Genomic DNA, 25,416 nt, shown 5'->3' on the forward strand with positions numbered 1-25,416 from the left:
AGGATGGATTTTTTGTAACTTACTATTTCTGTTATGGCATGTATTTTGAGTGCATTTCTCTCATATAAGGTGATTTAAAGAGGCTACAGTAATTTAATCTGGAGGCATTTCGAGATGGGATTAACATCAGGAGTACTGGGAGGAGCCAGTTTCTGGACTCTTACCTGGAAAAAGGAAAAACAATTCCTTGCACTTTTTCAGACTTTTACAGTTTCTTTTAGAAATCCTACAGGAATGTACAACTATCAACAAAATAGTTCATTGAAGCACCTCTTATCAATATTTTCTTAATGGCATTGCACAGGATGTGGCCCTGGTGCCATTTAGAGCACTAGAGCAGCTGAAGGAGGACTGCGGAATATTAAAAAACCTCGAGCAGAAGATGAGCAAGCTCTCAGGATAAAATGAATCTGAGAACACCTGAAATCATAAAAGTTGAAGCTATTCTGGCTTCTGTGTCTTAATTATCAGAGAAAGGTAAGGATGATGCATCCTAGCTAATTTAGGTACCTGCATGTTATAGGATGACGTCTTCAAAGACTGACTCCACGACTACCTTAGAGAAGATACCTCCTTCACACTACTCAGTTAGGTAAATGGAGCCTACAAACTTTTCTCTTGCTGTTGCTTTCACCTTGCTAGGGTTAGGCTTTAGCTCACCGTTGTGGGCCAGATGATTAATTTTCACCTGATCCAATCAAAACTGAAGCAGAAGTGCATGACAGTAAGGTAGTTACCCATATTTAATTTGTTTTGTAGGACTACATGTTGACCTTCTGTGCAGCTAAGGAATTGAAAGACTTCAACTGACCTCAGCAGGCTTAAATGAAGAAATGAGTTACCAAGGCTAATAATTTTGCCATTTAACTTAGCCCTGCCTTCAGTAAGCATTCAGGTAAACACCCTAAGTTCCAGAGTCTCTGCCAATTTAACCAATCTATAATGGTCATATGTCATGGTAATCAAAGTCAGTGGCATTCAATGGCAACAGTTTGCTTTTCAGTTTAAAATTAAGTAAGTAGAAGTCAGTTATAAAAAGCCTTAAAAATTCTTTTCTGTGTGTCCAGTACAAATCTTCATATATTTCCATTTGGGATAAATCTGAATAGGAATTGAATAGATTTCTACTGGCACACTCTGATGATACTCAAGGAGTAGGTGTAGCAAGCTGTGGGAACTAAGAAATTAAGAAAAATATTGCAGTGCTGTCAAGAGTAGGTGTAGACATTTTGTACCTGCTAAACCAAAATGATGGGCCTAACATTTAAAATAATATGCTGATGTAACACTCAAGCAGAACAGTGATTTAGATAGACAATGATCTTTCCTCTGCTATCCAGTTTCCCTAATACTAGAAGGAAGCCAAATGCTTTGCAATGCAAATAGAGTTGCAAATAAAAGGATGGTGTGAAGGTGTGATTCATCTGACAAAAATGTTTCACTTGAGAAACCCCAGAAGGCAGGATATAGATCCCCTATTTAATTCACCCTACCCCCTTCTGGCTTCTCTGCACTAGCGCACCAGTGACTGTGCAGGATTTTCCTTGTTTCGTAGGTTGTGCCTTGGGTTTCTTTGCCCTTCAGTGGAAGGTTGTCTGGAGAAGAAAACACGGTTACAATGCTTCTTTTTTTATTGTTGCTGTCTGCTGGGATTGCTCTTAAATTAGGGAGCAGAATAGTTGCTAGCTGAATCCCAAATGTCTGGATAATATAGATGGCATAAAGCTTTCTTCATTTCAGGTTAGTATGTGTGCTGCAACAGCAGGACAGTGTAGCTGGAGTTAGGCTTGAAGTGCGGAGAGAACATCTCGCCTTGTACAACACCTGCAGAAATGCCATATAAGCCTCAGTCTCATGTTCCCTTAAGAGAAAGGACTAGAAGTTTGGTGAAATGTTTAATTTTTTAATTAAGCATCTGACAGATCAACTGAATTATGAAGCTTGATTTTATAAAGAAAAAAATTAATGTCTTGGAAGTGAATGCAAAGGAGGACCAAAGCAGAAGCAGGTGCAAGAGCATGAAAAGCCAGACTTTGCAGTAATGTGTTTCTAATGTAGTGGAAAACTGAGCATTTGAACCAGCTCAAGAGCAGATAATGCAATGAGCTTGAGAAGATACTATTCATGTTAATTAGGGCTGAGTCCTACACATTTAACTCCCACTGATTTCTTAAGGGTTCCAATTCAAGTCAATGTCAGTAGGAACATGTAAGGGCTGCAGGCACGGGCTCTTTACAGTATTAGTAGTCACATTTTGAGACTTATTAAGACTAGGATTTGCTGAACAGACTGTACTGCAAAACGGTGCTAATTAGCATCTAAAATTCTTGGAAAGCTGCCACAGATTCCTGGGAGCTGTCTACACCACCAGCAAAAATGGCTTTAGAGATGCTGATTGCCTGAAATAGGTTGGGGCATAACTTGTCCTTTTGCAGTGATTTTTATTGCATCCATGTAGCCACCCTGGCTTTCGACAAAACCCTTTTGCTGCACACCTGAGACAGCTGTTCTTGGTAGTCTCACAGGGAGCGTTTCTGGAAAACTTGAAGCAGTGGGTTTGTTCTAGAGTCTAACCTGGAGTGCTGAACTGCTTGGGATGATGCTGGGTGGAAAGTGTTTCAGTGTGTCTTTTTTACATGTTGTATTACTTTTCTGCGGTAGTGCACTATCTTGTGAGTTGGTGAATGAATTTTGGTAGGGCAGAATTATAGCGATACTTTCCTTATTTGTTTATCTTTACAGTAAGGCTATCATTTCCAGCTGCTCCCATAGTTTACATAAAACTCATTAAAGGGTTTCAGCCACTGATGTTTGTTGAGACTGGAGCTCCTCCTCACTTACTTTGGTCAAGCGTTGAACTGATGATAATGCAGTTCAGTTAACTTAAGACTTTCACTTGTTTGGTTTTAATTCCAGGAATGGTCTTTCCATGATGTGCTCCTGTTTCTAGTTAGTTTTCCTCTGTAGCCCAGAAAATTACGTGGAGACTTTTGAGGCTGAAATCCCATCCCTGACTGATTCAGGGGAGGCCAGACCACACCTTAAGAGATATGCCTTACTGTGAAGCAAAAGGGCACGCTGATTTGGCATCTCATGTTCTCCCCTCTTTTGATGGGTCTCTCTTGATGTGGCTGAAATCCTGAACTTTGTAGCAGAGACAGGAACGTGAGGCTCCTGCTGGGATGCACGGAGCACTAGGATTACATGGAGACTTTCCTTCTGATCTCCCTCCAACGCACTCTTAGATATCTTGGCTGTCCATACACAGCTTGTAAAGGTCATACCTTGATTAGAGCAAAAGCCTTTTGGCTCCCTGATGGGATTTCTCCACAGGACATAGTGCAGAAAGACTTATTTTGAGAAAGTCTCAGTAGCTAAAGAACAGGGGCGAGTATCTAAAAATGGGGAAAAATGTAGTGTCTATAAATATATAACCTAGGGTAGGGCTTCCCAGTTGTGGCATGCATCCTGCCAATGGTATGCAGAAGACCTCAGGATAGTATGAAGGTATTTCATGAAGATCTGAATGCCTTCTTACCCTCAGGAGCATGGCCCAAGATGGAGACGGGAACTGCTGAACAGCTGCTGCTGCCGTCTTTGCCTCGAGCTGAGGCTCAAACACTTTGGAGGGAAGCAGAGCTCCCTGTCCTCTGCCTTCCACCAGGGAATATGTACCTTTGGTCCAGAAGTTCATGATTTTCCTTGAAGGCTAGCCCCCTGTGTTTGTGCCCTGGTTGTAAATGTCAGGGAGCAAGCAGAGCTGCCAAGCACCCATGTGAAATCCTGATGAAGCAATGAGGCTTTTCAAATTTTCCCTTCAATTGCATGTTCTTATATTTTAAATAAGCATATGTTAGCCAGGAGACCTCTGTCTTCTGTAGAAAGCTGTTAGCAACACTGTAGATCTCACGCATTCCAGCACATTTTACTTCTCGCAAATGTTGACAACCATGTGCGAAGCAAATAGGATCCGTGCTTGTGACCATCACCCACTGAGAAGGAATTCAGAGAAGAAAGCCAAGAGATCAGGGATGAGGGATGGATGGGAGACATTATTTTGGCTCATTTGTTGCATCTGCTGAAGACAACAAGAGCTGCAGAACTGGCAGCAGAAGAGAGAGATGGCTCCTGTTCCTCTCCGGTCAATCCAGTGAATAATTAATGCACTTTGATTTTAATACATGATAGTATAATATACTTTTCACAATACATGCTGCTGGCACAGCTATTGAAGTACTGTCGTATTAAAGACGTATAATTAAATGAACTGCAGAAAACCAAGAACGTGGTTAAAAATTGATGGCGTGCTTCCGAGCGGCCGCGGCTGCTGCTGTGTGCTGAACAGCCGGTGGCGAAGCGGCCGCCGGCCTCCCCTTCCAGCTCGTTTAGGGAACATCACTCAGAAAGAAGCGGCATCGGCCTATTTCAGAAAAGCGAACTAACGAGGAACAAAGGAACGGGGGCCTCCAACTTCGTTATTCAACACTCACTATTCTAGCTCAGTAACAGGGAGTTGGTAATACCATCAATAACAGTTAATGATGCATTTCTGCAAATCTGTCGGCAGGATCAAACCGATGATTTTCGCGACGCTGGCCTGTCGCACCTGGGAGCGGAGGCGCGCCGGCCGCGGCCCCCTCCTCGCAGCGCAGCCTGCTGTGTCGCGCTGGTGTCGCGCGTGGGTGGCCGGAGCCCCCGGAAGCCGCAAACCGCGGCCGTCCCCGAGCAGCCGGGAGGGGCGGGCGGTGGGCGGGGCCGCGGCGGCCGTTGCGGGGGGCGGGAGTTTTGAACGGCGGCGCCGTTGGGGAGGATGCGGCGGCGGCGGCGCGTGCCGGGTGTCGGGGAGCCGGTGAGCCGCGGGCGTCCCTCACCCGGCGGGCGGGCGGGGAGGCGACGGCCTGGGACGGGGGTGGCGGCGGGGAAGGCGGCCGGCCGCGGCAGGTGCCGTCCGTTAACGGCTCGGGCCGGCCAGCTCCCGCTCCTGCTGCCAGCGGGCGGCGACCCGCAGCTGCCCGGCTTCGGGCGGGTCCCGAGGGAGCCCGCTTAAGGCGATGGAGCCGGCCGCCTGCTCGGGCTGGGCAGCGGCCCGGGTTGGGTGCGGTAAAGCAGCCCCTCAGCGGAGGTCTGCTGGGGAGAGCCGGGAGCGGGTTAGCTGCCCGGGCAAAGGGGACGCTGCTTTAGTGGGCTGAGCTCTGCTCACCCTCTTCAGGGTCTCGGAGCGTGAAGCCGATCCCTTCTAGCTCTTCGATCTTTTTAGTCGTTGATTTTCCCATTAATGAGATTTTTTGGGTTTTTTAACCTCCAATCATTTAAAAAAACTGAATTAGTTGAACTCAGCTGTGTCTGTAGAGCTATTGTTGTCAACTGCAACAAATACTTATTCCTGCGTCTAGCTAGAAAAGCCCCCAAGCTAGTACCTTGACTTCACAGCCTCTGTTTGAGAAGAACACTTGCTGCCTGACTACTTGCTTATTTTAAATAGATATAGTAGACCTATGGGCTTTAGATGTAAGCCACTGTGCTAATAAGTTGGAAGTATACCTTGGAATAAGATTCTGAAAGCCTGTATTTAAGATATCAATTAAATAAAGTAAAATTTCAATCTGTCCTGCCTTCAGCAGTATCCATATAATTTTTCTTGGCTATTGTTGGATTCTTTTTTTTGTTTTGTGACTCTATCACCTGTGCAAAACTAGAAATCCTTTAAAATTTCTTACATTGTAGGTATGCTTAGGTGAGGAATACAAAGACTTTCTGAAAGTATTGCTTAGGTAGTTCCTGAGTGTGGGGCTGAAAATCTCAACATCTGTTAGTAATCTTGTCTGGGTTATGCTGCCACTGGTGGGGGGAGGATGGAGATCACAAGGGAAACAGTGCATTAGAAGACAGCATATGGCAAAATAGTGCTGTGTCATTCCTCCAAGTCCAGATGGTGTGCTCATATTTTTAGAAGGAACTGAGGAAAAAAAAAAAAAGAAAACCTGACCAACTTTTTTTTGGTAGATATGAAGAACTTCATACATTTCAAATCAGGCTGCTAAGTCATTCCTTCAGATGCTATTTATATGGTGTGATTATTTAAGCTATGGCCCAACAAGCATTTAAAGCTAGTCCAGAATATTTTATGTGAGCCTGGCTGAGGTGTAGCATGGACTAAATCCTTTGTGTAGTTCTGAAAGTCCTAGTACAGATACATGCAGATGCCCCAAACTAGGAGAGTTTATTTCCTCACCGTAGTTAAGTACTAGGTGATAGAGCTGGAAAGGAGCCGTGGCCTGTGCTGGGTCAGTGCAGAGGCCTGGTACCCTGGGAAATGTTGGGGCGAAAGTACTATTGCACTCTTCTGAGATGAAATTCAGCTTTGAATTCAGCTTTGTAACAGCTGATGTATTAGTTTAGGCTCAAAGAATGAGTAATTATTTCTTAGGAGCAGGTGTAGGCCTTGCTTAGCTTTTCACAGCTGTGTAAAATTTGACTCAGAATAAAAGAAGATTGATGAAAGCTATTTGCTTCTCCTGGGATGAGCACTGAGATAATGTGTGGATAGAGAAGCAGGTGCTGGGGATTTGGAAGTATTGGTGCAGTGCTTTATCCTGCATGGGTTGTGGTTGAGACTTTGGAAAGCAAATCCATAAGGGGGGGAAACCTGGGGTAGTCTGTGATGCTATGCTGGGTCCCAGGCCTTTGAATATCGACTGTAGGGAAGACCAGCAAAACGTCTATGGAAAACATCTCTGATGTGAGCTTTGGGAGCTATTCACCACCAAATGACTCACTGGTGCCAGAAAGCCTGTGTCACGGTAACTTGTGCGCGTTCCAAATATTTCTTATGGGGTCTCAGATTGAGAGTTCTTAGTTTCTGGAGAGTCCTCTGTACTTTATTAGTGCCCTTCTTCATGGTGGTGTCTAATCATCTGTGTTCTCACCGTGTGACTAAATTGTCTTAAACACTGGTAAATTCAGTAGAACATATATTTGTCCTGCTTTGCCTGATTACACAAGCCTGGGGTCTTTATCATTTTGGGTGGGGGGACCCCACCTCCTTTATTATCCGAGGAGAATGAGAAACTATGTTTGTGTATGGGGGCTTAGTGACTTGCTGGCTCTTGATGTGGGGCAGAAGAACCTTCTGTATGGCTCTAGGTCCCATTTTAGCAAGAATGAAGTTGCTGTCTATAACAGGAGGCAGGAAATAGAAAGAGAGGCTTATACTGCTGAAGGGATCTGATAGCCTCTGGATTTTTACAGTAGAGTTCTGAGGTGGCTGGGGATCAGCTCTGTTTCAGGCGCCATGTAGTGGAGTATTACAACTTCAGCACGTTGCTGTGCCTATGCTGAGTGTGGCTTGTGGACTGAAGCCCGCTGTTCCCTTAGGGTAACAAAGGAGGGTGGTTTGGAAGGAGAAATGCTCTGTGAACAGATGGAACAGAAGCTGAAACTTTGTCTTTACATTATGGAATCAGGCCTTCAAAACCAATAAAACCCAATCCTGCAAGTTGGGAAGGAATGGATGGTGGCTATGTAGTGAGCTTCCACCTGCCTCTTGTGACTGCTATGAAGGGTCACTTTCTCATGTCAAAGGCAGCTAATGACAGAGTGAGTCCCAAGTAAAGAAGAAAATCATCCACATTACCCCTTTTGTGGGTTCTGGATTTCTCAGGTACTTGAGTTGTGCGAAAATTGGCTCCCTCTTTTTTTTTCTATCCTGTTTAGAGTCTTGAGGGAGAGCAGTTGCCAGTATTTTTCTACCAGCTAAAATACCAAACTTGTAAATTCAATTTATTGTACCATGAGTAGTTTCAGTCAATTGCTTATAGATCCATCCCTAAAGCATTTGTTTTGAGTTCAGATGTACTATAAAATTGAAAACTGACACGATGCTTTTAATTCCAGAGGTAGTCGGGACACTCTTGCTCATTGCTGAAAAAGCTTCATTGATCACCAACTTGCAATGTATTTTCCATGCAACCCTGCAATACAGTGACAACACTCCGTTCGTTATGTGTCAGAAATACTTGGTTTGGCCAGGGATGGCCACATAACAAGGAAACATGATCAGAGCCATCAGTGGCATCTAGCACATGTTTAGGAGACAGCAAACTGTGATTCTTCACCTTAATTGTCTTCTGGCTTGGTGTGGATTGACTTCTTTGAAGTGGCAAGTGAGAAATAACATGCATTTTTAAATGTTTGTTTTCTCTGAAAGTAGGTAGGAAAAAGTTGAATTCCCAGAAATTTTTGTAATACCTTAAAAACCCTCACTCCTTCAAAAAAAAACAGTGATGCAGAATTCTAGTGACTTGACAGGCAAGTCCATCAGGCAGAGCATGATCCTTGTGTAGTGTTGAAGCTACCACAGCTGTCTGACTTTCAGTTCATGGCCTGAAACAGTCAAGTATTGGGATATTGTCCTTTTTTTGCTTCTGGTGTCACCTGAATTTTCTATCAACCCGAAGTGAAAAAACTACATTTTTTTTTTAACCCTTTTTAAGATGACCAAAGAAGTAATGAGATTGGATTTCTGATTTAAAATATTTCAGATGTTTTCCTGAGTTCAGAGTTTATTTTAGTAGGGATCACTGTAAAAAGTGGGATGTTAATTTATAAGCTTTGTTCAGTTAGGCCTCTCAATGACCATATGAGGGGACCATATGTTATTATCCTATGAATGACACATTGAGGCACATAAATTTTTAGTAAATTTCAAATGCTATGGTGAGTTAATGTTACTACCTGGTTTGGAATCTTCATGTATAATGAATATAGTGAATCTATTACATCCTGTGTTTTACTCTCTTGTTCCTGAAGAGATGTTGTGGTTTAACCCCAGCCAGCAACTAAGCACCACGCAGCCGCTCACTCACTCCCCCCCATCCAGTGGGATGGGGGAGAAAATCAGGAAAAGAAGTAAAACTCCTGGGTTGAGATAAGAACGGTTTAATAGAACAGAAAAGAAGAAACTAATAATGATAATGATAACACTAATAAAATGACAGCAGTAGTAATAAAAGGATTGAAATGTACAAATGATGCGCAGGGCAATTGCTCACCACCCGCCGACCAACACCCAGCCAGTCCCCGTGAATCCCTGCCCCCCCCCCCTTCCCAGTTCCTAAACTAGATGGGACGTCCCATGGTATGGAATACACTGTTGGCCAGTTTGGGTCAGGTGCCCTGGCTGGGCATGAGAAGCTGAAAAATCCTTGACTATAGTCTAAACACTACTGAGCAACAACTGAAAACATCAGTGTTATCAACATTCTTCACATACTGAACTCAAAACATAGCACTGTACCAGCTACTAGGAAGACAGTTAACTCTATCCCAGCTGAAACCAGGACAAGAGAGAACCATCATTTTACATTTAGTAACCGTCATAATGGCTGCATATACTTAAAACCTAGGTTTTTCTATCCCAACTGTGAAATAAGTAGAGCTTGTTAAAAATTCAGGATACTTGTAGCTGGGGTTTTGTTTAGTCCTTTGTTTGCTTTTGCATATCTAGGAATGTGACATCCAAGAGAAGATTAACTTTGAAATTCGCATGCGAGAAGGCATCTGTAAACTACTTGCAGTGAGCACACAAAAAGACCAACTCTTGCAAGCGGTTAAAAACCTGATGGTTTGCAATGCTCGTATACTTGCATACAGGACAGAGCTACAGAAACAAAAGGAAGAGCTGATCTCATGCAGAACCGAAGAACGGTGAGTAACAGCTCAAATTCCAATGGAATGTTATGAAGCAGGCTTTTGCTTATGTGAATTTTTAGCAGCCTGTCTAGGAAAGAGAATTTAAACCTTTCCTTCTGTCTTCCCCCATACAAACATACATTACTGCTGCCTTAAAACATTACAAGACCATTCCAGTATCTTTTTTTTACTTTATAAAATTAAAAACAAGTCCTGTTTTTCTGGGTAGATTTTATTACTGACATTAAACTGCAGTTCACCATCTGAATATCAAGTAACATAACAGACATATTTTCTTGATTACCTTTAGCATACAAAAAGGTACCTAACCAAGTCTGAAGGAAGAAAACAAAACTATACAAGTCAGAATACACCTCTTTCTACTTTTCATCCTTGCTATTGTTATTAAGGTCTCGTTAATGATGGAATTATCGTGGTTAATTGGTACCCTCTGCTGGCCACTTCTGTTAACTACAGCAAAGTAATAAATACAACAATAAACATGAAGAAAAATCAGTTTAGTTGAAAATATTCTCACATTATAACTCTTGAATGAGCTAAAGTATATGTGGTTTATTTGAATAATATTATAATTTTTTTTCCTAATGGAATATATTTTGGGTGCAATGTTCAGAATCATGGTGCAGACACGCTATTGCTCTCAGGTTATTAGTTTAATGAAATATTGCAATTTAGCATAGGAACTCTTCGAGCACATGCTTAGCTCCAGTTAACTGTATCTATAGGAACAGTCCTGCTACTTTTTGCTTTCAGAAATGTGGTCTTATAGGAGAAATTTATTGAAGGAAAGAACTGCATTTTCTGTCTGTTATTGTGAAAGCTGATTTTGAAATTGTGGTATTCTGTAATTATTGCAGTTGTATTGCTTTTTCCTACTAAGATGAAGACATTTATAGTGATTCATCTTTTATTTATGTTTTTAATGATGGAATAATATCAAGTATGTATATATGCTGATTTACTCAACTCCTGGTCTTTGATGTCAGTGACCACAGAATGGTGATTGCATGTGTCCGGAACAGGGCAGAGATACTTGGAGGTATATCTGAACAGCTGTATTGTTTTCTTACAGTCATAGTCAGCTGTATTGTTTACTTGATTTGTGTCTGTCATGCATTGCTTTCTGAGGGGTTCTGTCTTAAGGGGTCCTTTGAATTGTCAGTAGAGATCGTTGGAAGAGATGCATGCTATAGAGTTATTTCTCTACCATTTAGATCATATCTTTGGTAGCTGATAGTGCATTTGCAGTTCTTTTTTCAGTAATTGCTCAAGACTGGAATTTGGTTAAAGCTTAATCCAGATAAGATGATGCTGACTGAGAGAGAAATTTCTGGGGTTTTCAAGTGAATTTTGTCCTTGTGTGGGTCTGTAATCTGTGAGTTCTGAAGGTACTATAACTGCCTCTGGAAGTCAGGTTATTAGTAGCAGCTATACATTTTCATTTCACCTTATTTGGTTAGGAGTTAGGAGCAGTAGCAAATATAAGGAGAGCACTCTACTGTTACTCAGTATCTACAGATTGTTTTGATTCAATTTAAGGTTGACCTTGAGATCTATGCTCTGGCTACTTAGCAAAGTGTCTGCCTGCATGTAAAATCACAATATTAGCAGTGCAACATTTTGTAATTGGTCTCTATTAATATAGAGGAGGAGGCAATTCTTGAACCAATAACAGAACCGATATATTAAGTTGCTTATTCATAGATACGTACAGAATGGGAAAAGTTGATAATGTATTTGATTTTTGCTGGAGCTGGAAAAGACAAGGAAGATTAATCTACTTGTCTTTTAATACCCAGGTTAAATAAGCTTTGGAGTAAAATCTTCTAGGGAATTAAGAAAATTGATGGTGTACCTTCCTTCCAGATTATCCTCAAGAATCTAATGACTCATATCTTAAACCAGAGATACCAAATTTAACTTTAAAGAAAAGCATTTGAAATGAGCTGTAATATGAAAACTCTGACACCTTTTAATGTTTTAAGTGTTAAGTTTTAGAAGTCTAAATGCACAGATCTCAAACCTCATTTTTCTTTTCTTCTTTTTGGCAGGTCTTCAGAAAATGGGACAAAAGACCGTGTGGCATGCAGAGCAAAGGTTGCTATATCAGGTAAGTGGCTGGGTAGTCACATAATTATAGGACCTAATTTGCTGGACAGTGATTTCTAACACAAATTATACAAACAAGATGGTATTTTTAAAGTGTGTATGTTTTTCAGGGCCATAAATCCTCTTGTGCTTCAAGGGGACTTGTCCTTTTAAGTCACACACATGCTTTTGAAGATCCTATCTAGTATTTCCATTTTACTTTCAGGGACTTTCACAGTGGGAAATACTTTTTTCTGTTTTTCACTAACCATTGAATACATTTTGAAGCTAAATAAGTGTAAATGTGCTGGTAACTTTTTTTCTCCCCACAAAGACAAACTTTGATGTGATCATACAGGGTATGTCTAACAAATTGAGGGCACAATTATAACTAGCGTGCAAATGTTACTTAGTTAATGCAGATTACATGGCTACAGTAAAGGTATAGTGGTATGGCTTGAATGCAAACTAGTAACAAGAATATTTAACGGTGATTTCCAGTAGGCTGGTACGCTGTTGCCTAGCCAGTTCTCAGACTTCAGCACCATGAACTTATCATTTTGTTTCCCTATGCCAATAGTGGATGTTACTATGTTCAGCATTGCTGTAGTTGTTCATTGTGACTGTTGTGAGAGCTTTGCTAACAGATCTGTTTGTGCTCCCTGACATGCTTCATTAAAAATAAAATAGTGTAGAAGGGCTCACTACTTAAACTGTTTAAGTTAATTCTGCATATTTTGACATATCTTTAGGCAAGGTAACTTCTAGTAGAAGAGTGATGAACACATGGTTCAATAATGTTTTCTGCCAGCACAGCTGTTTGCAGAATGTGTGTCTGTCTTTCCTCCTTATGGTAGCTGGATGAAAGCATCTGTTTGCCTGTCTGTGCTGTGGTTGCACCTTTCTTCGGATTTATACTTATCTGCAGTGAAGACTGTAGGATCATATAATAGACTTTTATTATCTTTAGAAGATCAGAATTGTGTAAGAACTCTATTTTTAGGATATGAAACCGTTAGCTAGTTTCTTTTGACGGGACAAGAGAGTACAAGGGTGAAATACACCACTTCCTGTTACATGCTATCTGTTAATGATTCTTTCCTGTTACTAACATAGTGGTTCTCAAACTGGAGGTTATGATCCTCAGAAGTATGGCATAGATCAAGGCAAAGAGAAAGAGGCATCAACTACCTCATTCTGAACTCAAGTTTGTGAGTGCTGGGTTGCTGCCATGCCTCGCCCCTCTTCATATACTCCTAGGAAAGCCTAGCCAGGTCCAGTTTAAAGCAGGAAAGCCTAAATGTTCTTCTTGGTCTCTGCTGAGAGGTTTATGCTTTCTATAAATAACCTGTTATTAACTCCTTATTTTCCACTGTATGTGCCTGAGAAGCAGACAACTGGGGTGCATGAGAAGTAATTGTGGGGACAGGCTTGCCCGTGCTTGGCAAGGGCAGGAGCTGCTGGGCAAGATACATGATTGGGAGATCCTGAGATGACGTTAGTACATGCCTCTCTGGTTCCTCCTTGTGTTGTACTCTGACCCATTACTCTGTGTCCATTTAGCTTGCCAAATCTGGTCCTGTCTGCTTCCACAGCTGCAGTATGTTCACATCTGTAATATCCCATTATTCTTCTTTCCCTGTCTTTCCCAATCGTTGTGTAGCAAATTGGGCATGCTGCATTTCTTCTCTCTTGTATGCCAGCCATCACTGGATTTGCAACTGGAGTTGCCCTGCGTGTTTGGAAGGCACACGTGCGTGCACATGTGCCTGCCTTGTTGAGAATGCAGTTGTGAGTACAAGCAGCGTGAATCAGGAGATGTCGTGACTGAATTGCCTGGGAGAGGTTGGAAATGAGGAGGAGTAAGTGGTAGTCCATGTAATATGACAAGGCATGTAATTTAAGAATTGAAGATATAGAGTGGATTTTTAGGGGAAAGTAATCCATCCACTTATAAATACATTAGCATATCATATGGTTAGTACATGCCAGAAGCTTAGACTATTACCAAAAAAAATGTGGCCAACACCAGAAGTTCAGGAACAGCTATGCAGGAGTACTGAGGAATGTACTACAAAAAGCAACTGCATGTCAGATACTGTGTGGGGAGTGCATTCCTTAATCCACAGATTTTCACACTTCTGGTATTTTTACTTATTTATCCCCCATGTGTGTGAATAAATTATGTAACTTATGTTATCTTATCAATCAATTATTTTGTTGGAAGACAATACGTTAAATCTTGATCAAAAAGCATAACCATAATTTAAAGTAATTTTATAAAGGAATCATTGGCTTTAAATCTGATTAATTGTAGTGCTTGAATGTATCTGATTTAAATCCACATGGATTTACAGCTAATGGTAACTGAAATTAAGGTGTGTGAAAATTGATCTTTGCTTTTGATAAATGGCAGCTCTTTCAATCCAAGAATGAATTGAAAACTGATTTACAAGTATCATGTTAAACTTGTTCAAGCGATTGACTATCTATATCCTGATGATTTTCTGACTAAGGTGTAAATTTTTCAGCTAGCATGATATTGAAAGTGGCATACGGAAGTAATCTTTAATCTAGTACTCTAATTGTTAACAAGACCTATTGAGCACATTAACATTGTCATTCAGAATTTGCTATGATTAAAGATGAAAAAAGGCTTTTATTGTAACTCTATTTTCACATATTTATGTAAATTTAAGACCTTTATCTTTCAGGAAAGAAACATTCTGTGCTTTGTCTCTGACAGAGATAAATATATATATATTTTTAAAGTTTGAGAGGGACTTCGGTAACTGTTCTAATGAAACTATTTCTGTTTCCTTATTTTAAAAAAACCTATTATTAGAAATGCTTGTTATGCAAATGCATCTTTAGAAGTGAAAGGCAGTTTTAGAATGTAGTGATGTATTGATTTTTAGGAAGTTGTGGCAGTCTAAAGCTGTATTCACTGTTGAAAATTCATTAGTTTTCATGAACACTTAAAAATAGATGAGTTTGCAAGTTTCAAAATTGAAATAGAATGTATAATGAGATGTCCCATAATATAATAAAAAATAAATTTAAATTTTTCATTTAATTTAACTTCTGAAACAGTGACTATATGCAGTTTCACTTAAATCAACAAGAATTTTTGTGGCTAAAACCCTGTAGGAATACATGACAATCTGTTGCCAAAATACTGGTACTCTTTTGCATCTTAGCATACTATACGTGGATTTTTCCATCAGCCTCATATGAAAATCAACACTGGAGTCAGAAATGCTCCTTTATAAGAATACGGACGATTTTTATCAAGAGACAACTGAACTAGTGCTGTTCACTGCTGCCATCATGTGTCACTTAATATATTGCATATACTTTTAAATAACACTGTGTTGTACTTAAGAAACCAACTTTGGATTTATAAAGCCCCCACTGCATTTGTCTTTTAACAAGGGACTAATAAGAAACATTATATGTAAACCTGAGTCTTTGAAACTGGAGGAAAATGTCACTCAGTAACGGTGTTGGATTGAGTAGATAAATTGGAAAATTTCTTGAAGAAAATACTTTTGTAATATTAAAATGACAGGCGTGGCTTAAAATAATGGCTCTGTAATTGCCTCTCTATTATGGTTCTGAAGTAGAAGGATATTTCTGAGTTAAAAAAAATTATTTTTATGTCAACTAAGACAATTCTAACTGGGAATGTGATTACAAGTGATATTTTCTCTGTGGTTAGCAAAACAAGACTTAAGTGTTTGCAGTGTAAGTATCCCAGTCTTTCCATTAAAACAGGAAGTTTTTCTTCTTGCAGTTGGATGAGTGGTTTCCAGCACAAGGCAAGCAGAGTTTCAGTTTACACCTATGCATAATAATGGGCTCAGAACCTCTGAGTTCTGAGAATACCTTTCAGAACTATGTTACACAGCCACTCTGAAATGTTATTTCAGGTACTTTCAAATGAGATTTAAAATATTTTTATCCTAGCATAATTTCTAAAAGAAAATGACACTTCAAGTTGAACTAATTGATGAATTTTCTTTTGACATGGGTAATAAAATTGAAATAGTTATGCTGTTCTTTGGGTAGAAGGTCCTGTTACCTCCAGAACATCAGGAAAAGAAACAAGAAACTTTTTGTAATTTGTTTTGATCACAGATCTACAGTATTGGCTCTAACTTAATTTCCCTACCTTTTTTTCCCTTTAGATATTCGAATACCATTAATGTGGAAAGACTCTGATCACTTCAGCAGTAAAGAAAGTATGTAAGATGTAATGAACTACTGTGATAAGCAATTGCTTATGCCTGTAAATTTAAACTGGATGGGGAAGTCCATACTTATCCTAACCCCTTCTTTGACCTTTCAGTAGGTCCCTATTTTACTCCGTTTGTTGAATAGTTGCTCTTAACTTGAAGTTGTTGGTTGCAGCAAGTTGAGTTAGTTCAAAGTCCTGTGGTTCTGTATGTTTAAACCCTAGTCTCTAAAAAGTCCTCCTGATGAGAAATTTCAGGGAAAGCAACAGAAAAGTGTTATTAAATGGATAGCCAAGAAACTTCTGATTAAAGATGTTGTTCTATGTCATGTCTACACTTGAGAGAGTATATTGGAGGCTGTTTCCAGTGAGAAATTTAAAGGAAAGTTGTCTGTTAGTGTTGAGTGTATTATTGGATAGTCTTCAAGTACATGCATTCTGCTGTGTCATGGAGATTAACCCTAAATCTGTTCCAGCTGTCACCTGGCATTGATTTCACTTTGCTTTTCAATAGGGTCAGAGGGGCTAAGCGTGGCAAAATAGTCTAATCTTATATAGTACATTCATAAAATAATACAGGCTTTGGATCAAATATTAGGGGTTTTTTTGCTTAAAATCAGTTTTATTAAACAAAATTACATTTTTACTAACATTTCTGAAGTTGCTAGCACAATCTTCCCCTGATTATCAGAAAAAAAAAAAAAGTTGAGCAGAGGTAGGCATTTTTTCCTCTGTGAATATTATTCTACCTATACAGCTGCTTTGATAGTTCAATTATCGTAAGATCCTATGATGAAAATTTATGGTGGAAAGAATTTGAGGACAATTCCTTAGAAGTCTGAAATACCATTTCTTCTACTTTTGTTTACTGGTAGCATTTAGTATTGTGATGTGTAATACAGCTAATAAAACATTTCTTTGGCTCTTTCCAGAATCACAGCGCTATGCAGTTTTTTGTTTGTTCAGAATGGGAGCTGAGGTTTTTGATACAGAGGTGGCCATTGTGGATAAAGCAATAACAGATATCTGTTTTGATGAAAATGTAACCATATTGTGAGTATAATTTATTTCTGTTGAGTGAATTACAAATATTGCTGTTTTCTTTTGAAAGTGGATATGATTATGAATAAGATTGGCTGAGGTCTACTAAGTTTTTCTGTGGGCAAATGAATCGGCAGACGTCATATTGATTTCAGTGGATGGTGGATTCCCCCCCCCCCCCCCCCCCCGGAAGGTTGGTTTTTATGTACATAATGATGCTGGTCGTAGATGTGCTGCTTGAACTCTTCATTTTTGCCATGTGGAAGCCTTTTTCTTTAAAGAGATAAACAAACTTGTACCTCAAGGACAGAATTAAATTAATACTAAAACCTGAAAGCATTATGAAAGTATAGGCACAAATGTTGCACCCAGTGTTTTAAGTGTTAGTCTGTACGGCAGGCTATGGTCTCTTTCCACACCTCATGTTCCGTTACACCTGTATAAGCATGTGCTACAGCCACAGTCCTTATAGTTGAAGAATACTAGACAGGAAATTATTCATTTATCTTTGAAAGTAACCTGGAAAAGAGTAGAAAGGTGTTCTCATGTACATTTTTTGTTGCTTTATAATTTTTAAGAGAGTCCTGAGAGGCACTTAACTTTCTTTTTTCCCCCTGCTTTATTTTTTATATTAGCAATTTAGATTCAGTCTCCTGAGGAAGACTGGCTGGAAAGCTAGGACTACTGAAAACTTTAAATCAAGATCCTGAAAACGGAGTGGTTGAGGGAGAGTGGATCTTTAGATCAGAATTTGAATTCTCTTAAACACCTGTTCAAGTTAAGAGTGGGGGCAAAGATCTAAATCTACTTCTTCAAAGACACGAGACTTGACCATTATAATTTTCTGTGAAATATTGCAACAAAAGCAGAAAAGGCACTCTAACTTGCCTTGTATCTCCCAAGCTAAAGAAAGACTTATTATAAAAGCCTTTGGGATGATTTCGTTATGGGCATGTGTGCAATGACATGACTTGTACTTGAAAGATGAGGTTAGGCTTCTGGTTTGATGACTAAGCTTGAGAACAAGAGAATCAGTAGAACTGAAAACAGAGAAAGCATAGGCTGCAGACAGAAGAATGCAACAGTAAGTAGTTAAGTTATGAATGACAGATTTTGTTGGTTGTGAGAGAAACAGGATTTTTTCGGTAACGTGAAGGGGATGGGGTGTGACTAAGATATCTTTAAAACACTTCAATCTGATGTAGGACCATAGGCACGGATAGGTTTTCAATCGTGATTTTTGCGTAACAGTAGAGGGCAGATTTAAGTGTGTTTGAATGTCTTGCCTGTATATTTCCATAATGTGGGTTTTTTTCTAGTTTTTAACATAAACGTTGAATTTCCTGTTTGCAGTTGTTTATGCTTTAATTATAACAGCCATCTCATGACTTCAACACTAAGTAACTGCTGTGTACTCTAGTCTTTAATTCCATATTAATGTATGTCTTCACCTGAATCTTATGGCATTCCTTCCCTTGATTAGAAATAGATGTTATTTAATATATATAGTAGCAGCAGCATTCCTTGGCTGTGTACTCAGTTTATTAACAAATGCTCTGAAATTTTCTCCCCTGCTTCAGTGATGAAGCAAGACCAGATTTCCAGGTGAAGGTTGAAGTGTATAGTTGCTGTACAGAGGAGTCTTTATATGTAACAAACACTCCTAAGAAACTAGCAAAGAAGCTTAAAACATCGCTCAGCAAAGCAACAGGGAAGAAACTCAAAGCTGCACTGGAAGAAGACGGTACTGAATACCTTTTGCCCGCTGACTTGGTCATCCAGTAAGACATATAAATTGATATTCTGGTTTTATCATTTTAAAAATAGAAATAAGCCAAATACAATATTGTAAAATTTTGGAAAATCGCCAAGAAAGTGATTATTTCTGTACTTACCCGAGTGAAAAAAAATTTACATTTTTAAATAGGAAATGAGAAACTAGGTGTGAATTTGCAACCATGTCGCTCAGCCTTGGGGCCTGGTTCTGATCTTGAAACACACGAGTAGGCTTTATCTTTCTGCTATACAGCTAGCTAGCTGGTAAATCCACTGTTATTTGCAAACTATAATATTTTTGGTTTGATATCTGGAGAATATGAAGCTTGTACGATCGGTCTGTCTGTGTCCCTCTGTCCATCTACCTCTCCTCCCTTTCCCATTTACTCCCCCCCCATATTATTTTTGCACCTAGCCAATTTTGCTCATACTTGACAGACAGGTAGACATGTCTAGAAGTTACAAGTTGTGTGAAATAAAAAAGTGTGGTATGTAGACAGGAGAAACCTTTCTTGTACCCTCTCCTGTAATGAAGCTGACCAAGCTGTTTGTTGTGCCTGGGGTGCATGCTGTGCACATGGGGGCCATTCTACTTGCTGGCTTTTCAGTAAAACTCTGGACCGTCAAAGGCACTTTACAGTTACAAGCTGCTTAACAGGAGTTTTCTTAACTGACTTCAGCATAGAACATTTTAAAATGTCTTACTGGTTTTCAGTGTTCATAGAAATAAGTGCTGTTCCCAGTAATTTACCTGTTTCCTTTTAAAAAAGATCTTAAGTCTTTAATGCATTTTTTAATGAAGTTAACTGCCTACTAATATTTCCCAGCTACTTCAATTTCAGTGGGATTTAAGCAGGCCAAGTGCCTAAATTGTAAATAGTAATAATACTGATTTTTTTTGTTTGTTTTTTTTTTTTTTGAATGCAATTTTTTCAAGGAATTACTTTTTTTTTGGCAGCTGAACAGTAAAGAATCAATGCCTAATTCTTGCCAGGTGTTGAGTGTAGTCTTAGTCTAGCTTCATATACCTATTTGCCTGAATTTTAAAAGGAAACATTCAAGCATATTCGATCTTTGTCAAACTGATAGTACTGTATACTGATATTACTGTTTCAATCAAAAATACACATCCAAGAGATCTTAACCACAGAGCAAAGCAAATTTTATCACTAACTTTCCAGTGTGTTCCACCTAATGACAATGTATCTCTCGATCTGCATCATCTCAGGTGGCTGTGCTTTCCACAAGCTGCAGCTGGGCGATGACACACTATCATTACATACAGTTTGCTTCAGATAAACAACTAGCTTATTTGCTGGCCATACTCTCTTGAATATAGATTGCCTGTCTTTTAAGGAATAAGCATCAGTAGACAATCTAAACAACTGCCTCCGCCCTTGGGTTTTGCTTTTGGTTTCTCAATTGTAATTGTATTTTGCTTTCCTCCATGTTGAAGTTTATTGTTTCTGCTGTTAAGAATCATCTCACAGTAACTGTTACTTTCTTAACAGAGTTGAATGAACAATGATGTGTTTAATGATGGCTTTTCTAGGTGATTAAAAAAGATTATTGGAAAGAAATGGGTTATTATAGGCAGAAAATAAGTTGTCTTTTTTTTTTTTATAGAGTCCCCTTAGGATTTATATTAGTAAGACCTTGGTATGTAGTCCTTATAAAGAGGAAGAGATCGCAAGATTACAAGAGGTCTTTCAAGTATTTCCAGAGAGTTTTACCAGTCCAGCAGGTGAAATTAAACTGCAACAGAAAAGGGAACTTTCTGTATTATATGAACACCTTTTCTTTGTGGATTTCAGCTGTATAGGCCTTTTTCTTTTCAGAGCACACATAGGCTAAGTTCTCCATTTTCCAAAAACTCTGTGATCCCTCTGTGTCAAACTTCTTGGCTTAGAAATCTCCCTGGTTAGTGAGGAAGCTGTCAGCATTGTAAATTCTTGCAAAAGTTTAGTGACAAAGTGCTTTGGTTGCTTAGGTTGGTTAACTTCAGTTATACTGATGCTCTCTCTACTCTTAATTACCTCTCACTGAATTTCTATATAGCCTTTTGCATGCTTAATTTTTCTGTTCTAGCTTAATTTTTTTTTTCTTTTTACATTTGTCATAGAAGGAAAATGTTTAGTGCAGTTGTACTATTGAACTCCAGAGTAACTAGGTTGCTCTTTGGATAAATCATTGGAGAGATGCCCTGAAATGCATGTTTATTCGCTTGCAGAACTAGCCTACACATAGACTTGTTGTTATTGCTTTTTATGTATTGTCCTCCACTGGGCTGGAGGCATGGCTTCGTTGTCCTATGTTTGAATTGGCAAATTCATAGCGATATTTTGCTAGAAGTACGTAGCCTAATCTAATGGCCTTGCTTTTACGGTTGGGTTCTTTTTAGTACCTGAAGGTTATATTTGTTTTTACCTTCTGTTATTTCAGATCTGATTGGAAGGTGAGCATATTAGATTTTTTTTTTTTTTTTTTTTTGACTCACAAATCCTCCACTCTAAATATCTGGACGAGTGAACTAAGATTGGGATTTCTAACATGGGGATTAATATTCAGGAACAGATTCTGGAATCCGAGATGTATTAATTAATATGCATCGATAGAAAGGGTGATATACACCTTCCCACGCTAGTGTCTGTGTGGCAACTTTGGTGCCTCTTTCTCTTGATCAGTAAACAGATTTAACAATGAGCCTTTGCCACAGGCATGTTGTGGAGATAAGCTGATTTTTTTTTAATAGAGTTATTACATGGAAAAAATACTATAGATATGCAAAATACTGAATGAGATGCAGCAGGCAGATTATTCTTTGTTATACAAAGAAACTGCCTTTTAAGGCAGGTAGCTAATTCTGTGAAATGTAGAGGCAAAATGTAGTCAACATCCTGATTAGCCAGTTAAATTTGAAAAATATTTGCAGATAAAACTTTTCTAAATTACATTGCAGCTGGCTGAAAGGAATGACTGCTATATTTTAGAACGAAAATGTTACTGTGAAGCATATTTTAAAAGTGAAGTAGCTATTTTTTTTGGCAAGTTTGTTGTGGTAATTAGTCATGCTTTAGAAAAAAAGTAACTTTAAAATCAGCACAGAAGTTTTATCTGTGCAAAGAAACTGAACTTTCTGGTACAGTTTAAGTAGAATGGTAATGTATTGCTCAACTGCATGGCAAAACACAATCAGTGGAGAATCTTTTCTTAGGGAACAGTCTAGCAGGGAATATATACAAATGCTGATGAGTTTTTGTTCAGATTGCCCTCTTGAAATGTTTCATAGCAGTGGGGTTTTTTTGCCCAGAATGTTATATCATGTTTAATTTACTCTTTATTCCCTTGAGATAGATGTGTAACAGACCTCCCTGCGAACAAACTTGCTACTTTTCCTCCTCCTCTTTCATTAGGGTTAGGGCTAGCTAGGCATCTGCCTTGTTTCTCTGCAAAGCCAAAGATTTTAAAACTGTATGTTCCCACTATGCTATTAGGAAAAGTAACTTTTGAAAAATACTATGATAGACAACTATTTTTAGTGATGTTAGTTCAGTAGTGTCTTCTCACCTTTTATACCACTAAGCTATCTTATGCTGTACTGGAGATATTTTAAGGATTTTGTGCTAGATCCTGTTAGGGAGAGTACTTAGTAATTTTGAGAGGTTTGTTTTCTTGTGAACTTTGTTTAAACTGCCATTAGCCAGGTGGAATTCTGGAATTCTTACTGCATTGCTGGACTGTAAATCTGTTACTCAGGCTGAAGAGTATTTGGGGGAAAAGGTTAAACATATACCAAATTTATACTAGTTTATTCCAAGAATTGCATTCCACATGCACTGTGCTGAATTGTAAAAGTGATATTTTTTTTTCCCTAGGCAAAATCCAATACACAGATATAACATTCTGAAACCTGTAAGCACAATAAGTGAAAGAGTCCTTTATGCTACAAAACTGACTCTAAGATTTCTGCACAGATTTCTGCATGTGAAGAATCAAGCTGTTAGATACTATTAAATGCCTACATAAACAACTGTTTAATAAAGTGTAGTCTACACAGGCAAAGCAAAAGAGCAGAGCAATATGGAGGAGCAGTATAAGGCCTTTTAATTTTTAATCTGTTTTTTTCAGATAAACTTTATCTCATCAGTTTTCTGTTAACTATAGCAATTTTTTAACCTATTACTGAATTTAGTTGCTTTAGGCCTAGGAATAAAAGCTGTAAAACTATTAAAAGTTACTTGGTGTCTGACTGGAGGAGAGAGATGCTTTTAGCATCCTCAGGGTGCAGAGAAGTTGGATAGCACAGCCTTTATGCCTGGCTTTGGCAGCCGCTGGCTCAGCAGTAAGCGTCAGCCCAGCTCGTAGGCAGCAGCCACATGAGAAGTGTGCTGGCTGGCAGGTCCAAGAGAGGTGGCTATGGAAAGAGCCACGTGGTGGGGCCTTGTGGCGTTGGCCTGGAAGTTGTGGGGTGGGAGGGAACCAGAGGTACACACAGGGTAGAGGCAGGAGATAAGGTATTGGAAGCAGATGAACAGACTGTGGGACAGTGTTGATTTACAAGGAAAACCAGAGATACAGGAGTTCTGTGGGAAGAGGTTGGGGGGTGGCAATGAGTGGTCACTGGCAGGTGCTACCTTGTACCTTGGCATTCCCTTTACTCAAATGTGTTATCTCAGGCATGTCTAGACTCCCTTTAATTACTGCCTGAGCAATGTGAAGCAGAAATGTCTTAAACGTGCCTTTTCTTTCACATGTAGTGGAGCAAAGTACAGTTTGCTAGCATATACTACTTTGGGGCTGGAGAGTGCTGAGGACAATTTCAGGACACACAACCTTACCATTACAGGAAATGGTAAGTACATATGGTACCAATTTAAGGAAATAAAAAACCAGTAACATTTTGCATTTCTTTCTCTTGTAAATTAAAGAGCTTAAAGAGATTATTTTTCTTGATACTTAATATAGGACAACTTTAATAAAATATTTAATGGCTCTAAAACAGGCATCTGTACACAGCTGAATAAACTGTAAGTTGAGTAAAATTTCAAGTCCAGATGAAAATTTAATTCTTTTGGGAGTTTCTTCTGTCATTTGCATCTCGGTTTTATGTGAGTCGTAGCTATATACAAATTATTTCCCCTTCCTCACAACCAAGGAAGGGTATCAGAATGAAGAACAGCTTTTTCCTCTGTAGTCAGAAGGAAAGTAGAAAAGTAGCTTCAGTTCAGCTAGGCTGTTTCAGGCCCAGGTTTAACACAGGATGTAAGCATGTGTGCTTGCAGTTTGCGTTGGTCGCTGTACTTCAGCTCTGGGATAGCACAAGTCGGCAGCAGTCAACCTAGATGCTAACACAGGGACTATGATTATGCTGCAACTGAAGGTAATGTTTTAAGTAGCAGGAGTACAGCTTTTGATACTTCATCCATTATTTTCTGAAAGGATAGGCCCTCCTGTAAGCCACCCTCTAACTGTTAACGTAAGACATGAGATTTTCACTGTATTTCACTGTAGCTTCTGGGAACTTTATCTTTTACTTGGGTAAACTTGACCTGAAAGAGAATTTCATTCTTTGCACTTCATTAATTCCAAATAAGTACAGATTTGAAGATTTATGGGGCATTTGTTTCTTGAAGGGTCGGATGAATATTTCTGAGTGTCTTTGATATTTGTAAGCCTTTCTTTATTAGTACTTTATACTCCTTCAAATTCCTTTTTCTGTCATTAATTTACATAACTTAGTCTGGTGAGAAATGACATACCTGGATATTTTGGTTCATTACAAGCATTTCTAAAACATGACTAAAGACAGAATCATGTCAATGGAATGTTGTATTACCTGCTTCTAAGAGGGAGCCTATTCCATAGCAGAGCTGAGTGAGGAGGGATATTGCAATTGTTTAGAAACTCCTTGGAATCCTAAATGCTCTTCTAGTGCTGAAGACAGAAGTAGATACAAATTCTAAGCCTTAATAAAACAATCTGAAGCAAAGTGCTTGCGTGTAAATGTAGCTGTGCGCCATGATGGGTTGGACTCAGGGATCCTCCTTAGATAAGATGGCCAGTGTGCTTATCTTTCAAAAATGTTTCTAGCTGTGAAATGAGATTTAGAGCTATATTTTATGTAAGAACAACTTGTTCTTGCAGAACAATATCTCCATTTCTACTTGAAAGTATTTTTCTTTTAATTAAAAAACTTACTGAAGACTAAAAATCAGTTTTAGTCTAATCATGCAGGATGAAATCTCTTTAAATATTAAAAAATGCTTATTTTCAGTCATGATCTTAATGTAAAAATGGATGTAGAAAGCTCAACTACATATTTAAGGCAAGTGTTCGGAACTAAGTGTTTGTCCTGATTTTGCCTGGTCTTTTCCCCCAGAGGAATCCTCTTTTTGGCTCCCCCTATATGGAAACATGTGTTGCCGTTTAGTTGCTCAGCCTTACTGCATGGCTAGGGATATGATGGCAGGATTTCTTAATCAGCAGGTAAGAGGACCTTGCTTGTGTTTACATCCTCTTCTGTTAACAGCTGTCACTAAGAGTCAGTTGTTAAAACATTTGCT

The 25,416-nt window shown here is 39.1% G+C and overlaps 1 protein-coding gene across 1 annotated transcript in view; it reads left to right on the plus strand.

Moving 5' to 3' along the window:
- Positions 1 to 4,795: 4,795 nt before the first annotated feature.
- RTKN2 (rhotekin 2) overlaps positions 4,796 to 25,416 on the plus strand; it is a 34,398-nt gene continuing 13,777 nt past the window's right edge. Inside the window, exons 1-8 of the mRNA XM_075026868.1 lie at positions 4,796 to 4,849; positions 9,506 to 9,705; positions 11,763 to 11,821; positions 15,990 to 16,043; positions 16,969 to 17,089; positions 18,658 to 18,858; positions 23,611 to 23,705; positions 25,233 to 25,339. Of these exons, the coding sequence (XP_074882969.1) occupies positions 4,811 to 4,849; positions 9,506 to 9,705; positions 11,763 to 11,821; positions 15,990 to 16,043; positions 16,969 to 17,089; positions 18,658 to 18,858; positions 23,611 to 23,705; positions 25,233 to 25,339 (876 nt within the window). The 5' untranslated portion in view covers positions 4,796 to 4,810. The remainder of the gene's footprint in view (positions 4,850 to 9,505; positions 9,706 to 11,762; positions 11,822 to 15,989; positions 16,044 to 16,968; positions 17,090 to 18,657; positions 18,859 to 23,610; positions 23,706 to 25,232; positions 25,340 to 25,416) is intronic.

This window comes from Buteo buteo, chromosome 4, assembly GCF_964188355.1.
Source record: "Buteo buteo chromosome 4, bButBut1.hap1.1, whole genome shotgun sequence".
NCBI classification, from domain to species: Eukaryota; Metazoa; Chordata; class Aves; order Accipitriformes; family Accipitridae; genus Buteo; species Buteo buteo.